General features: G+C 31.7%; 1 protein-coding gene and 1 pseudogene across 1 annotated transcript; one reads left to right on the top strand and one right to left on the bottom strand.

Annotated features, from left to right (window-relative positions):
* Positions 1-858, bottom strand: LOC146884530 (secreted RxLR effector protein 161 pseudogene; annotated as a pseudogene).
* Positions 859-6783: 5925 nt separating this feature from the next.
* Positions 6784-10020, top strand: LOC114192568 (curculin-like (mannose-binding) lectin family protein / PAN domain-containing protein). Its single transcript, XM_028082328.2, has one exon. It carries the CDS (start codon positions 7445-7447, stop codon positions 9743-9745), a length of 2301 nt encoding a protein of 766 aa, XP_027938129.1. The 5' UTR covers positions 6784-7444; the 3' UTR covers positions 9746-10020.
* The last annotated feature ends 6154 nt before the right edge of the window (positions 10021-16174 follow it).

The following is a 16174-nucleotide window of genomic DNA, read 5'->3' on the forward strand; positions in this document are numbered from 1 at the left end:
CTGAAAATAAAAAGATTAAATAGAAGATATTGTTTGATATTGTGGTTATCAATATCTAACAATATCTTAATAATATCAAACTATATCTAACACTCCCCCTCAAGCTGGAGCATACAAATCGTATGTGCCAAGCTTGTTACAAATATAATCAATTCTAGGCCCCCGTAAAGACTTCGTAAAAATATCTGCTAACTGATCACTTGAGTTAACAAACTCAGTCTTGATGTCTCCAGACATAACCTTTTCCCGAACGAAATGACAATCAATCTCAATGTGTTTAGTCCTCTCATGAAAGACAGGATTAGAGCTAATATGAAGGGCAGCCTGATTGTCACATACAAGTGTCATTTGAGTAATATCTCCAAATTGTAACTCTTGAAGCAATTGCTTGAGCCAAACAAGTTCACAGGCAGCTGAGGCCATAGCTCTATATTCTGCTTCTGCACTAGATCTTGCTACAACACTCTGTTTCTTACTTTTCCACGAGATCAAGTTACCACCAATGGAGACACAATACCCAGATGTAGATCTTCTATCAGAAGGAGATCCTGCCCAATCAGCATCTGAATAGCAAACAACTCTTGTATGGTTATTAGAACCATATAACAATCCTTTTCCAGGAGATTTTTTAATATACTTCAAGATGCGAATGACTGCATTCCAATGATCTTCACATGGAGAATTAAGAAATTGGCTTACCACACTGACTGCAAAGGAAATGTCAGGACGAGTAACGGTAAGATAATTCAATTTCCCAACCAATCGTCTATACTGCTCAGGATCAGATATAGGCTCCCCCTGATTTGGTAGAAGTTTAGTATTGAGATCCATGGGTGTATCAACAGACTTTGAACTCATCAGTCCAGTTTCCTCCAGAATATCCATGGCATACTTTCTTTGAGATATAACAATACCATCATTGGACTGTGCCACCTCAATACCCAAGAAATATCTGAGTTTGCCAAGATCTTTGGTCTGAAAATGGTGACAGATATGTTGTTTCAACTGAGAGATGCCATGGTTGTTACTCCCTGTAAGAACGATGTCATCAACATATACTATCAAGTAAACACATCCAGCACTCGAGTGTTGATAAAAAACAGAATGATCTGTTTCACACCGAGTCATACCAAATTGTTGAACAACATTGCTAAACTTTCCAAACCAGGCCCTAGGAGATTGTTTTAGGCCATATAGTGATTTGCGAAGACGACATACCATCCCAGAAGACTCCCCCTGAGCAACAAACCCAGGAGGTTGCTCCATATAAATTTCCTCTTGCAAATCACCATTGAGGAAAGCATTCTTAACATGCAGTTGATAAAGAGGCCATTGTTTAAGAGCGGCCATGGCGATAAATAAACGAACAGAAGCCATCTTTGCCACGGGGGAAAAAGTATCTCCATAATCCAACCCAAAAATTTGAGTATAACCTTTGGCTACAAGACGAGCTTTGAGGCGATCAATAGTACCATTAGGTCCAACTTTGATAGCAAACACCCACCTGCAACCAACAACAGATTTCCCAGACGGCAACGGGACCAGTTCCCAAGTTCCACTATTATGAAGAGCACTTAATTCATCTGCCATGGCCTGACGCCAACCAGGATGGGCTAAAGCGTCACGGACAATTTTTGGAATGGTCACAGAAGAAAGAGAGGAAAGACATGTATAAAAAGGTAATGACAAGCGATGATAACTCAAAGCAATATAATGGGGAGAGGGATTACGGGTAGAACACATACCTTTTCGGAGGGCAATGGGAAGGTCAGACTCAGGTGTCAGGGCCGGAGGAGACAGAGTAGTTGGCACTGGAGTGGAGTCACATGGTGGTGGTTGTGATCGATTACGGCGACTATAAACCTGAAGAGGTGGTGGAGGAGCAGGTGACTATGGAGCAGGAACCGAGGGTGAAGAAGACACAGTAAGAGGGTCACAAACAATAGGAACGTTAAAGGTATTAGAAGAGTTGTCAGGATTGGATGGAGTCAGAGGTGAAGATTGACTCTTAAAATAAAGGGAGAACTCATTAAAGGTGACATCTGCAGACACAAAATAACGGTTAAGAAAAGGAGAAAAACATTTGTATCCTCTTTGTGATCTTGTAAACCCTAAGAAAACACACTTATGTGATCTAGGAGAAAGCTTGTCAAGACCAGGACTAAAATTATGAACAAAACATGTAGACCCGAAAACTCTTAAAGGTAAGGGATGAAGAGGTTCATGAGGGAATAAAATGGAGTGAGGTATGTTATTCTTTAAAACCGAAGAAGGCATACGATTAATGAGATAACAGGCAGTAAGAATGGCATCACCCCAGAAATGTTCAGGAACCTCGCCATGAATTAAAAGAGTGCGAGTGGTTTCCATAAGATGTCTATTTTTACGTTCAGCTACACCATTTTGTTGAGGGGTATAAGCACAAGAAGTTTGATGCAGAATACCGTGAGAAGCCAGAAATTGTTTGAAAGAATGAGAAAGATATTCACGGCCATTATCACTACGCAAAACTCTAATAGAAACACCAAACTGAGTTTTAATTTCATTAAAAAAAGATTGAAAGATATGGAATAATTCCGAACGATGTTTCATTAGAAATAACCAAGTGCATCTGGAGTAATCATCAATGAAAGTAACAAAGTATAGAAAACCTAAAGTAGACTTAACGCGGCTAGGACCCCAAATGTCAGAGTGAACCAAGGCAAAAGGGGACGAAGCATCACGTGTGACACTACGAGGAAAAGAAGTACGAGTATGCTTGCCTAATTGACACGACTCACAATCCAAACGAGACAACTTGGACAAGGCAGGGACAAGCTGTTGTAAGAGAGGGAGACTCCATAACTGCACCAATGTGTGTAGAGGGACGAAGATGATAAAGACCATGAGACTCATATCCTGTGCTAATCACCTGTTTCGAACTCCGATCCTGTAAACAGACAGAATTGTTGGTAAAAGAAACAACACAATCAAGAGAACGAGTTAGGCGACTGATGGACAACAGGTTAAAAGGAGACCCAGGGACATAAAGAACATTATCAATGGTTAAAGAAGGAAAAAGTTTCACAGTGCCAACACCATGAGATGAGACTCTAGAACCATCAGCGAGTGTAACAGAAGGTAAAGGATTAGTAGAGGATAAAGAAGAGAACAAAGATTTGTTACCAGTAATATGATCAGTGGCTCCTGAATCAAAAACCCAAGGACCAATCAAAAACCCAAGGACCAGGAGAAGAAGATTGAGTCAGACCAACAAAAGATGTACCTGTGTGAGCAACAGATGCAGTGGAACTAGAAAACTGTTGATCCTTATACCATTTGAGAAATTTGTTGTACATAACAAGTATATCGGATGAAACAGAAGAGAGTTCAGAACAGAAAGAAGCAGCGGAAGACGCCATAGAGGAACTGGAAGACACGCGGCTTCGAATGCGGCTTCGAATGGCGCGTGAGGGATGATCAAAACTGTATGGTCGCCGGTCGGAACTAACACTCCGGCGACGACAACGGTGGTGGCGACTTCGGCGGCAGCTCCGGCGACGGCTCCGGCAGCGGCTCCGGCGACTGCTCCGGCGACTACTCCGGCGGCGGCGCCGGCAGTGGCGCCGGCGGCTCCGGTGGCAGCAGCGGCGGTGGCGGCAGAGGTGGAGGCAGCGATAGTGGAAAAAAAAACCTTAAGCTCTAGATACCATGTTGAGAATAAAGAAGATAGGGATTGAGATTAATCTCCCTTGTGTATAAACCACACATAGGGTAATCTATTTATAATAGAGAGAGGTACAAGTAAAAAGAGTAACTGAAAATAAAAAGATTAAATAAAAGATATTGTTTGATATTGTGGTTATCAATATCTAACAATATCTTAATAATATCAAACTATATCTAACATTTTTAAATGATTCAACTTAACCCTTTTGTAAATTGGATTCAATTCAATTTGAATGAAGAAAAATTTAAACCCAATCAAATCTAATTAAATCTGGTTAACTTCATTAAAAAGGTTACATGAAACTCGACCCAACCCAAATTAGTTATACCAGTAAAAAACAACATGAAAACTAAAAATAACTAGGTGAAAGTTGATAGATAATTTACTAAATTAAATCTACTTATATATTTTTAGACAATGTAATATAATTGAATTTGATTTTGGTCCCTACGATTAATTTCTTCATTTTTATGGGTGCTCTATAATTCAAAATTATCACTTTTTTTTTATGTATAATATTATATGAACTAGGTTGTGTGATAAAGCTATCCAAATCCTCTTTTCTGGAGTAATTGCATTGTTTTGATGATTTACTTTAAATAATTATGAGAGATTTATTTTATTGGAAGTCTTACGTTGAGTAGAAATAAGATAATTTTATAATATATAAATGGATGTAAATCTCAACTTACAAAATTGGTTTTGTGAGATTGAGTTAAACTTAAAGTTCATATTCTAATACACTTTTGTAATACTACTCCAACTTATGAGGATTTACTTCACTAATTTAAAACATTACACACTCTGATTTTTAATTGAGAATTTTCTTGTAGTGATATATATTTTCTCTCGACAAATTAAATTAAATGAGAGAAAAAAACTACAAAAATCTTAAAGTAATACCTTTAAACCTAGTAAAGATTATTTTTTTTTGGGTTACCAGGTAATCTCTTTATTTGTGATTCTATGAAATAGACATATTATGACCTGAATAATAGCTCTTAAATAATAGAAGATTATTTGTGACATGTACGAGAAACATATAATATTTGACATGATAACTTTGACGTAATAATAGAGACACCATGCAATGGCATATGTCTGCATGCTATAGAAGATGATAGCAGTAGAATCAAAGGACGAATCCATTCATGAGAACCTGATATTTACTTAAGACATTTAACTTAAGTTATGCTGGAATTTGTTTTTTGGGATTTAAATTTACCAACACAATTTCAGTCATATTTAATAGTAAGTTAAAATAAAATTTTAATCTTTACAAAAAAAATGCATCGTTTTGATTCTCTTAAATTGTGAATACAGAGATAAATAAATAAAAAACATTAAAAGGACACAGACAAAAATAAAAATATAAGCTCAACTTTAATACAATGCGAATTTTCTCTTAAAAAGAATGTCAAACGAACTCTTTATCATATAACTCTTTTCTTGTCATTGTTTTACTATGTGGAAATAAAAAATATAATAAAAAATAGAATATATTAAAAAGAAGGTTGAAAAATTATTAAGAAAGAAAACTTGATTTAATGCTGAACTTGATTCACACGTAATGTGTTCGTAACCACGGTAGCCTTTGTATACAACGGATCTTAGAATCACGAAGAATTCCACCAATAGTTATAAATATTATAGTACAAAAAATAATACTTACACATTTCTTTTTCTTTCTATATACATTTAAATATGTGTATGTTTCAATTTCATTACAGAAAATAAAGTTAGCTGTTTAAAATTTTTATTATTGTTTTTAACTTTTACTCTTATTAATTTAATATATGATTTTAAAAATTAGAAATGTTAATTAATACGATTAAATATTACAAGAAAACATTAAATAGTAACCTGATGATGCTAGTTAGTTTATATATTGACTAAAATATCATTTTTTAAACTAAAAGTAATGGTATCTAAAATAAACTTTTTATTTTAAACAGAAATTTATAATTAATTTATGAATTAAAATTTAAATCGGTCTCTATTACTAATTATTATAAAATTTAATGACATCTAAAATAATTAAAATTTAAACACTACTACAAAAACTCATATTTCCTGCCAATTTTGTTTTGAATTTTTTTTTGTATGAAACACTTGTAAATTTTGTTATGAAAAAAAAATTGTAGGAAATTGCTGCCAATTTTTTTACAAAATATTTTGTATAAAACACTTTTCGCAACAAATTTTGTAGAAAATACTTGCGAATTTTATAATTTTGTAGAAAATAATTATCCACGAAGGAATTACCTGCCAATTAAAATTCTTAGAAAAAATAGCAGGAAAAAGTCTTTTCTTACAAATTTTTTTAACAAATTTGTAAAAAAAATCTCATGTAATATGAGAATTTTTAGTAGTGAAATCGGTCTTTACTACTACTAATTGTTATTTATGTATCTATTATTATTATTGATTCTAAATTAATTTATTATTTTAAATTAGAAACTAATTTAAATATTAATTTCTTTTGATAGTTAAAATATTTATAATTAAGATTAGATATTAATTTAGATTTTAACTCATAAATTAATTATAATTTTTTATTTATAATTAAAACTATTCTAGATATGAATAATTTTTATTTTATAAAATAGTATATAATAAGGGAAGTAATTATTTTGTGTCTTTGTTATTTAATAATTGTTTTAATAAAATTAATGTAAAGTATTTTAAATTAAAGTAGTCAAACTATTTTTAAATGTTGAATTCTGTTAAGTAATGCACTTATTACTTTTATGTAAGTTATATATATTATTAAAATTATATCTAGAGAAACTTAAAACATATTTAAATTATTTTTCAACGTGTTTTTATTAGTTAAAAATTATAAAAATGTAGGTAAAATTGGTAAATAAAAATAATAATTAATTTTAACTAAAAATAAAAAACGTTAAAAAATGTGTTACTTTCATTTCACTTTTCTTTCGGTCATGTGATGCAGCACTGAAAATGAACTTTTATCCCTTGTTTTTTTTGTTTATAGGAAGTAGAGTGTGTTGTAATCTTAATTAATTTGCAATGTGCCAACATTCGATTTCAACTTTCAAGACTCTCTCTCTCTCTCTCTGTCTCTTTGAGCTCAGAAAAGTTACTGTATACTGGAAAATGGGTTCCTCATTGGCCTAATTTGGGCCCCATTTCAGTTTAAAGCTTCAATTTTTATTTCTAATACAAGATTTTTTGCCCTCTTATTTTGTACAAGAATGAAAAGCGCTTCTTCTTAGCAACCTCACTCTTGCAGCTAAGTCACACATGGCTCCAAACTCTTTCTAGTTTCAGGTTGCATTGTCAAGTCCATATCTTGCGACCTTGTGAGTTTTTGTGTCTGGGAATGGCTAAGCTTTGTGATGAGAATGGTAGTTGGTGGCTTCTTGAATTTCTGAGCTTTTGACTCTTCCTTCAGGTACCAAACTCTTTTCCTTTTTCTACCCCACTTGGATCTTTTGGGATTTTCTCCTCACCTCTTCAAATTTGTCTCCACCCTTTACCTAATATTCTTAGAAATTTTGTGTCTTGCGTTCTTTATCATTTCACCTCTGAACGGCACTTTGAGCTTCGAAAACAGAAAGCCTCAATCTTTATCTTATCTCAGCTTCCGTCTTCCCATTTGTTTATGATAATTGCTGAGGTGGAGTTCAATGTCTTTCACGTGTAACTGAGAGTTGGGGTTTAGGATTGATTGTTGTATCTCTTAATTTGCCCCTCTGAGCATATCTAGATATGCTTGGACAAGGGAATTGCCTCCTTAGATCACCATTCTTGCTATGTATAGTCATTGGATTCTTGATGCATTATTCTGTGGTGGGAACTGAGATTCCCTTGGGTTCTAAACTTTCTGTGTTTGACAATGATTATTGGGTTTCCTCCAATGGTGATTTTGCGATTGGATTCTTCAACATTTCAGATCAACCTAACCAGTTTAGTGTTGGTATTAGATTCAATTCCAAGTCTATACCATATAGTCGACAAACTGTGGTTTGGGTTGCTGGGGGTGATGTCACAGTGGGTAACAAGTCCTACTTTGAACTCACTCAAGAAGGGGAACTGGTCCTGTTTGATTCCTTGTATGGAACTTCTGTTTGGACCACCAAAACGGGTAACCGATCCGTTGCATCAGCTTCACTCCTTGACAATGGAAATCTTGTTGTAATGGACAAAGAGCAACACATCATTTGGCAAAGTTTTGAGACTCCATCTGATACTCTTCTCCCAGGACAAAGTTTATTCGCTGATAAAAGGCTTCGTGCAGCATCTGCAATCAAGAATAGCAAGTCCAGTTACTATAGTCTTCACATGAATGCATCTGGGCGTTTGGAGCTGCATTGGGAAAGTGATGTTATCTACTGGACAAGTGAAAACCCTTCTTCTGCTTCGAATCTCAGTGCTTTCCTTACAACCAGTGGAGCTCTAGAACTTCGAGACCGAAGCTTGAAACCTGTTTGGTCTGCATTTGGAGAGGATCACAGTGATTCTGTGAATTACAGATATCTTCGGCTGGATGTGGATGGAAATCTTCGCTTATATTCGTGGGTTGAAAGTTTGGGATTGTGGAGATCGGTGTGGCAAGCTGTTGAGAATCAGTGCAAGGTCTTTGCAACTTGTGGTGAACTTGGTGTCTGTATGTTCAATGCCTCAGGTGCTGCTGAATGCAAATGCCCGGTTAAGGTAAATGGGGGTAGCAAATGTTTGGTTCCATTTGAACGAGATTGTTCATCTGGAACCAATATGATAGAATACAAGAACACATATTTATATGCATTCTACCCTCCTCATAATTCTGTTATCACAAGTAATTTGGAGCATTGTCGACAGCTGTGTCTGAATGATTCACAGTGTACAGCTGCAACTTTTTCCAATGACAGAACTCCGCTATGCTCAATAAAGAAAACTGGGTATGTCACTGGTTATTCAGATCCATCTGTGAGCTCAATATCATTTATCAAGAGATGTTCAGCTCCATTTGCTGTAAATCCAAGTCTCACAAAATCTCCTCCTTCGGAACCACCTCCTCCTCTCTGTGTTCCTTGCCTAATGGGGGCTGCCACAGGCACATTTTTCATCATTGTTATTCTCCAGTTGGGAGTTTTCTTCTTCATCTACAGAAGAAAAAACTCTACAAGGCAAAAGGCCACTTTACATTTAACAACCACAAACTCAAAGGGTTTAATTGTGTTGTCCTTCTCAGAAATCAAGAGCCTCACAGGGGATTTCAAGAATCAAATTGGCACAAAGGTGTACAAGGGTTTGCTACCAAACAACCACCCGATTGCACTGAAAGACCTGAACGCAACCTTGGAAGAAAGAAAGTTCCGAAGTGCTGTAATGAAGATGGGTAGCATCCACCACAAGAACCTTGTGAAGCTGGAGGGTTATTGTTGTGAGTTTGATTACAGGTTTTTGGTGTATGAATATTGCAAAAAGGGTTCACTGGACAGGTACATAGACGATCCTGCACTATGCAAGATGCTAACATGGAGAAAGAGAGTTGAGATATGCTCAAGTGTGGCAAAAGCCATATGTTATTTGCACTCGGGGTGCAGGGAGTTCATCAGCCATGGAAATTTGAAATGTGAAAACGTTATGTTGGATGAAAACTTGGTGGCCAAGGTGAGTGAATTTGGATTTGCTATTGCAGATGGGAAGGCAACATATTGTGGCTTTTCAGCTGAGAAGGATGTAGAGGATTTTGGCAAGGTAGTTTTAACATTGTTAACCGGGTGTCGTGATCATGAACATGTTGAACTTTGTGGGTGGGCTTATAAAGAATGGATGGAAGAGAGGGTGGTGAATGTGGTTGATAGAAGAATGGAAGGAGGTTACAATTCAGAGGAACTGGAGCGTGTGTTGAGAATTGCATTTTGGTGCCTTCAAATGGATGAACGTAGAAGACCTTCCATGGGGGAGGTAGTAAGAGTTCTTGATGGAACATTGAGTGTTGATCCTCCACCACCTCCTTTTGCCTTTCAGAGGCCTTTGCAGGTAGATGATTCAGAAGAAAATGTTTCAGAGTTTGAAGTGTAGATGCTAGCTCCAATTTTAGGAACTTTTGGTTTTTTGTTTTTATTTATTTTACTTGTTAGCTTTGCTTTTATATTTGATGTGTATAGTAGAACTGGACTAACTTCTAGATGAGACAAGAAACCATGTTCATTGTTTTTTGTCCCTTAACCATTTAATGGTAGTTGAACTGTGAAGACAATGTTGTTCAATTCAGATAGATATGCAGCATCTGGCTTATGTTGTTTCCCTGCTTGGAGACACACTACTTGAGAATGAACAATTTTGGTATGTGTGAATATTGCTGTTTGCTGTAACTTAAGAGGACAAAGTAGGCTAATTAGAAGTTCAGTTTTACATGGTCTGGTTTTTTTCAATAGTTATACACTTGCACTGACATGTTCTATGCATTTGGAATTGTAAAATGAGAGTAGGTGTATAATGAAAGTATATAAATGTAGAAGGTTTAGAATTATTGAATAAATATTCGAAAAAATAAACTTACATAATGTTTTGTTTTATGATTAAGTATGTTTTTAGTTTGAGTTGAAATTAAAATTCGTTCAGATGCTAAACTTTGATACAATCCGTTTTCTAAACTTTAAAAATAAATATATTTTTTAAGTTGAGTTAAAAAAATTATATTTATTCATTTTTAAAATTTAAAAATTAAAATATACAAAAATTTGAAATAATATATAGATTAAAAATATATTTAATCATTTTATTTATAAATATTTATAAATAATTTATGAATCTAAAATCAAAGACATTTTACATTTATATGTGAGTTATTTAATATTGCTATTCTATTATCAATATTATGTTGGGCCAGAAAAGCATTGGTCGAGATGATACACTTCATTAAAATTGATCAATTAGGTTATGCGAGAAAGATTAATTATTCACAATATTAATGAATATTTCACAAATTTAATAAACAAACTGGCTAGAATACACTTAAATACTATATTAAAAAAATGTAAAATTAAATTATTTTTATAAAACTGGTTTATAAAAATCAGATACTATATTAAGAAATTTAAGTTTAACTTATTTTTAAAAGATTAGTTTATAAAGTAAGAATTTTAATGAACGTTGAACTTTTTATGGCATTATGGACAAAAATGGGGTAGGACCAGCCCTTTCTCACGGCGTTTAAAAGTCCGAAAAAACAAGATAAGGCTTTCACTGAAAAAGCCGTGTCGGTGAAAGACTTCAAAGTTGAACTCAAAATATTGAGCTTTCTTTGCTTTATTAAAATTATTATTAATATTATTTTTTACTTGTTTTAAATTGTGAATGGCTGAGGAAAAAAGTTAATTTTAGTTTGAGTTGGATTAATTAATGTGGAAGCTTTCAAACAAAAAAGATATTTTAGTTTTTTACGCAATTAAAATTATTTTTCAAAATCCTTTATTGTTTAGAGAACCCTATAAGGAAAAATGATTTAAAAGCAATGAATGGTGTTCACATTGGTACTTAGCCCAATAAAACTTATCAACAAAAGAGATACTCTGCTATTGTCGGCTTTAAAAGACATAAGAGCCCTATGCTTTATGATTTTATATTTTTGAAATGTAATTATGAAAAATGTAATGATTGTGAAACTATTCTTAGGTAGGTCTAAAACTAAATTTCGTTAGCTTTGTTAAATCTTTTAGGAATATTTTTTAAGTTTTAAATTAATTAAAATAAAATGAAAGTGTACTGATTCCGATCCAAGTTCGTTCAAGTTAGTTCAGTAGTCATCCTTAAGGATGACTAGAGCTGTCAAAATAGGTTGGAACCCGCGAGCCAATCCGGCTCACCACGGGTTCAGGTCGGGTTGGGTTAAATTTTTTTTACAAATTTTAATACGGGTTGATTTTTGACCCGACTCATTTAGAATCCGGCCATCCTGGTTGAACCCGTGGTGAGCTTTTGGCTCACCAACCCGCAGATAAAAGGGTCACACAAGTGTTTTTATTTATTTTTATTAAATTGGGCTTTACATTTGGGTCATGTTAGGTTATTTTTTTATCCAACACATAAATAATTTGTATTTTTTTTTATTTTGGTTTGTATTTGGATTTATTAAAGTGTATTTAGATTTTAATTACAATTACAATTTAGTTTTGACTGAAAAAAACATAAAAAAATAATTTTTTTTAATTAAGTGAACCCGTGATCCAATCCGTTTAACCAGCCAACCCGTGGTGAGTCGGGCCGGGTTCGAATTTTTTTGGCTCGCTAAAGAGTGAGCCAAGTTGGGTTGACTCACTAAATCATCAACTCGTGGTGGGTCGAGCCGGGTCAGACCGGATTACCCGTTTTGACAGCTCTGAGAATGACTATCGCGTTCCGAGGTATTGTCTGCTTTGGAGCAATACGGAGCTCTGTCACGATTTTGTCCTTGAAATGCGCCTAAAAAGGTGAAGGTGGAGGAAGGTATACGTATTTAAACTTTGTTTGACATCGACTCCTAAACGATATGAAATTTATTGGATGTATCGGAACAGAAAAATATAGAGTTTACAAGATAACTTACCTCATTTTCATTTGAATATAACTTATCTACTCTCTTCACATCAGAATAAAAGATTTATAAATAAGAAAATCACTAATTAATTTTAATTAGTCTTAATTAAGGATTATATTTAGGTTTGCAAAAAGTGACAGTTATAGTAAAGATTGATGATTTTTAAAGTACTAACTTAAACTAAGTTTGATGGTCAACATATTGGTATGATGATTACTTACCATCATTGTGACATTGTTACTGATCTCCGAAAGACAAAAGCTAAATTTAACTTTGCATATATGTCTTAACCTAATTTCACTTTAAAAGCGAAATGTCCTTATCAATTTGCATATATTTATGCATTATGATCACAATTATACAAAATGATCTCATGGTAAAAGTTAATTTACACTTCAAAGAAATCCTTAGTGGAATCCTAGGTGCATTGATATTATCACTAATGATTAACGTTAAGTTTGTCTACTTAGCGTTCAATTGGACGAGAGAATTTATTTTACATGTTAAAATTAAACAAACTAATTGTATACAATTATTTCCATTGTCAATATAATTATTGGTGGAATGATATTAAAAATGTTAATAAAAAATTAATTTCAAAATATGTTACAACAATAAGTCTCACGATAAAGTTCACTATAATCACAGATATAATCATTACCATCTTCATAATATTAAAATTTTTTATTAACAATCAATTTTAATTTTAGTGATAAAAAAAATTGTTAGAATCTCACATTAAAATTTACTATAATCAATCATAAATCTAATCATTACCATCTTTATAATATTAAAATATTTTATTAATAACTAATTTTTGTGATTAAAAGTTGTTATTTACCAATTTAAATATTAATTTACAAAATAAACAAGTTATCGATTATTAAAATTGTCATTATTATGAATAAAAAATTATAATTCGTCTCTAGTTTAATTTCAAAAATTTAGGTACCAAAGAAAATTGGTCTCTAGCTACCAAGATTTTTGCTATAAAATGATATTACTTTCTAGATTAATCTCTAATTAATTAGTGACTAATTTAGCGATCAATTATAATCTTTATTTATAATAATTACTATTTTAACAACTAATAATTTTTTATTTTGTAAATTGATATCTAAATTAGACACTATAGTAACTAACAAATTTTGATCATTAGAATTGATTGTCAATGAACCATTTTCCATATATAGTTAATTTTAAATAATATTAATTATGTATAAAATAAATATAATTTTAAATGCAGGTTGGCCCGTCCCACACTTGGTCCACAAAATGCGGGTCATACTGACCTGCCCCGTGTTGAAAATACAGGCTCAAAAAGTCTGGCCTGCAGGATTGTGGCTTGACACTTTTTTTTTTAAAAAATTTCTTATGATAAAGCTTTTAAATGTTCAACAAATTGGAAAACTTTAACAAGTTCATAAAATTAAGTAAAACACTTTAAAGAGTTGAATGATAAATTGATAATTCAACATTTTCATCATATTCATAGTCGTGAATTCTTCAAGTTTTACACATTCAAACATATATAATACTTGTTTTTTCCACTCATACAAAAATTTAGAATATTTATACAGAAGTCCAAACAAAAAGTAACCAATATACATAAGTACAAGTTTTTTTTTTATATGGGTCTCAGACTGTGCATTATGTGGGTCAGATTTTTTCAGGACAATGTATTCAATATCTTGGTTTGTCCCGCTTTTGTTCAACAGGCCTACGAGTTAGCCCACCGGACCAAACTCATATTGCCACCCATATTTTAAGGATATGTCGATTTTAAGTTAAAAATATATGAATTAATTTTCAATTTTTATCAATCTGTTATCCATATGCATAATTTACTTGAAACTCCACTTATGTTAAAACTTATTGTGAATTGTTTTTTCTTGCCAAGTAAGTTGATTTTAATTCATCTTAATTTCTTAATTGAAATCCAGACACACATTTAACTACTTACAAAACATTTGTTTAAGTATATTTGTAAACATTGTTAATCATACTTGCAAAGAAGAAGCTAGTAGAATATCCAATCACTTTTTTTTCTCTTTATTTTCATGTTTAGCTTTTCTCTATATGAGTGCAAAATTATGCTTCTAAATGGAATACAACTCACTGTTTAGATACAAGGGATCCCTTTAATATTATTTTAATAGTGATGATTAGATATGTTCTTCACAATATTTATTTATTGAAATATATTTGGCAGCGGAATTTTGGAAAGCTAGTGATTCGTTTAACACTTTAGAGGAATCCTAGGGATGATTATAACTAATTATATATTTGATCGATTTTGAGAAATCATTTTTTCAATAAAAATTGTACAATTTTATTTTCCATACTCGTGTGAGAGAAGAAAAGTGAAAAATATATGATATAAAATGAGTGTTATAAAACTATTGTGTAAACAATATAATAATAGTTTCTAGGTTAAATATGTTTTTGGTTTAAAACGTCAAATAAACTTAATAAAAGTTTGTTTAAAGGATTAAATTCACACATTTTTAAACATGAAAGACTAAATTAGTTCAAAATTTTCAATAGGGACCAATTTCAATTTTTACTAAAAAATTAAAGGATCAAAAACATATTTAAATATATTTTTTATTAGGGTTACTCGTTTAATATTTTATTTTGTATTTATAATATATTCAGTTTTTGTTTTAGGATGTTAGTCTCTTTTGAATTTTAATTGCGATTAACGATTATTTAGGATGTCAATAAGGTGGGTAGGGTACAGGTAGTAGTTTTTTTCATATCCTATTCACTAGATAAATTTGTACATATGTCTATTATGTGAGTACCTGCATATTTTCTAATATCTACAGTACTAGCTGGTATTTACAAAAAAAAATAAATAAAAATATTTAACAACATATTTTAACCATAAATTCAAATAATATATTATAATATTTATAAATTTCAAACAAAGTCGAAATAACTCATTTAAATACTGTTGAATGACAATTTACAAAGAAATCAAGATTTTTTAAAATCAATTCATAAAAAATAACTCATTCAAGATTAATGTGTTAATATTTTAACCATATTTTTTTAATTTAAATTAGAGTACTATGATATCCATTAACATGCGAGATAAAAAAGTTATTCGTACCTGTTATACGTAAATATTTACTTATAACATCTATATTTTACCTATTGTAAATTTTATCCACATATATTAACGGATATGAATTTTGAATTTGGTTGACATTCCGATACGTATCCAAGAATTAAAGGGTTAAAACTAAAATTTAAAAGATAAGACGTCTTAAAAAACAAAACAAATGTAGCACTTTTACACCAGAAATACAATATAAATTGTATAAAATGTGATTATATTTCCTTTTTAATAAATTTTGATGTGATATGGATGAATTTTGGAGAATGAATTTTAGAGTATTAGTTAAGATAACATGATGTTAAATAATGTCCACACTTTATTTTTAAAATAAATATTTATTTTTATGTTTTAATAAGAGAATTTTTAATTTTTTCTCACTTTTAAATAAATATTCATACTTCTTATATTTTTAATAAATGATCCCTTTTTCCTTATATTTTTAATAAAGTGATATTGACTTGTCTTATTTGATTTAAAAATATTAACTAAAATTTAAATAAATGATTACGAAAGTTTTCTAAAATATAAAATTAATATTTTTTATAAATAAAAATTAAAGTCTTTACTCGTAAAAAAAAAAAGGAAAGTAAATGTCATTTTATTAACCATGCAAAGAGGTTAAAAATTAAGAGAGATGAAGGACATTATTAAAAATAATCTCTTTGTATATCATAAAATATGTCTAATATGATATGATAACTTATGATGAGATTTTATTATATCTATAATATATTATAATATAGGGTTAAATATGTTTTTGTTCCTTTAATTTTCAGTGAATTTTTGAATTAGTCCATCTCGAAAT

Source organism: Vigna unguiculata, chromosome 7 (assembly GCF_037176805.1).
Source record: "Vigna unguiculata cultivar grain cowpea cultivar isolate G323 ecotype 2 chromosome 7, ASM3717680v1, whole genome shotgun sequence".
In the NCBI taxonomy this organism is placed as follows: Eukaryota; Viridiplantae; Streptophyta; class Magnoliopsida; order Fabales; family Fabaceae; genus Vigna; species Vigna unguiculata.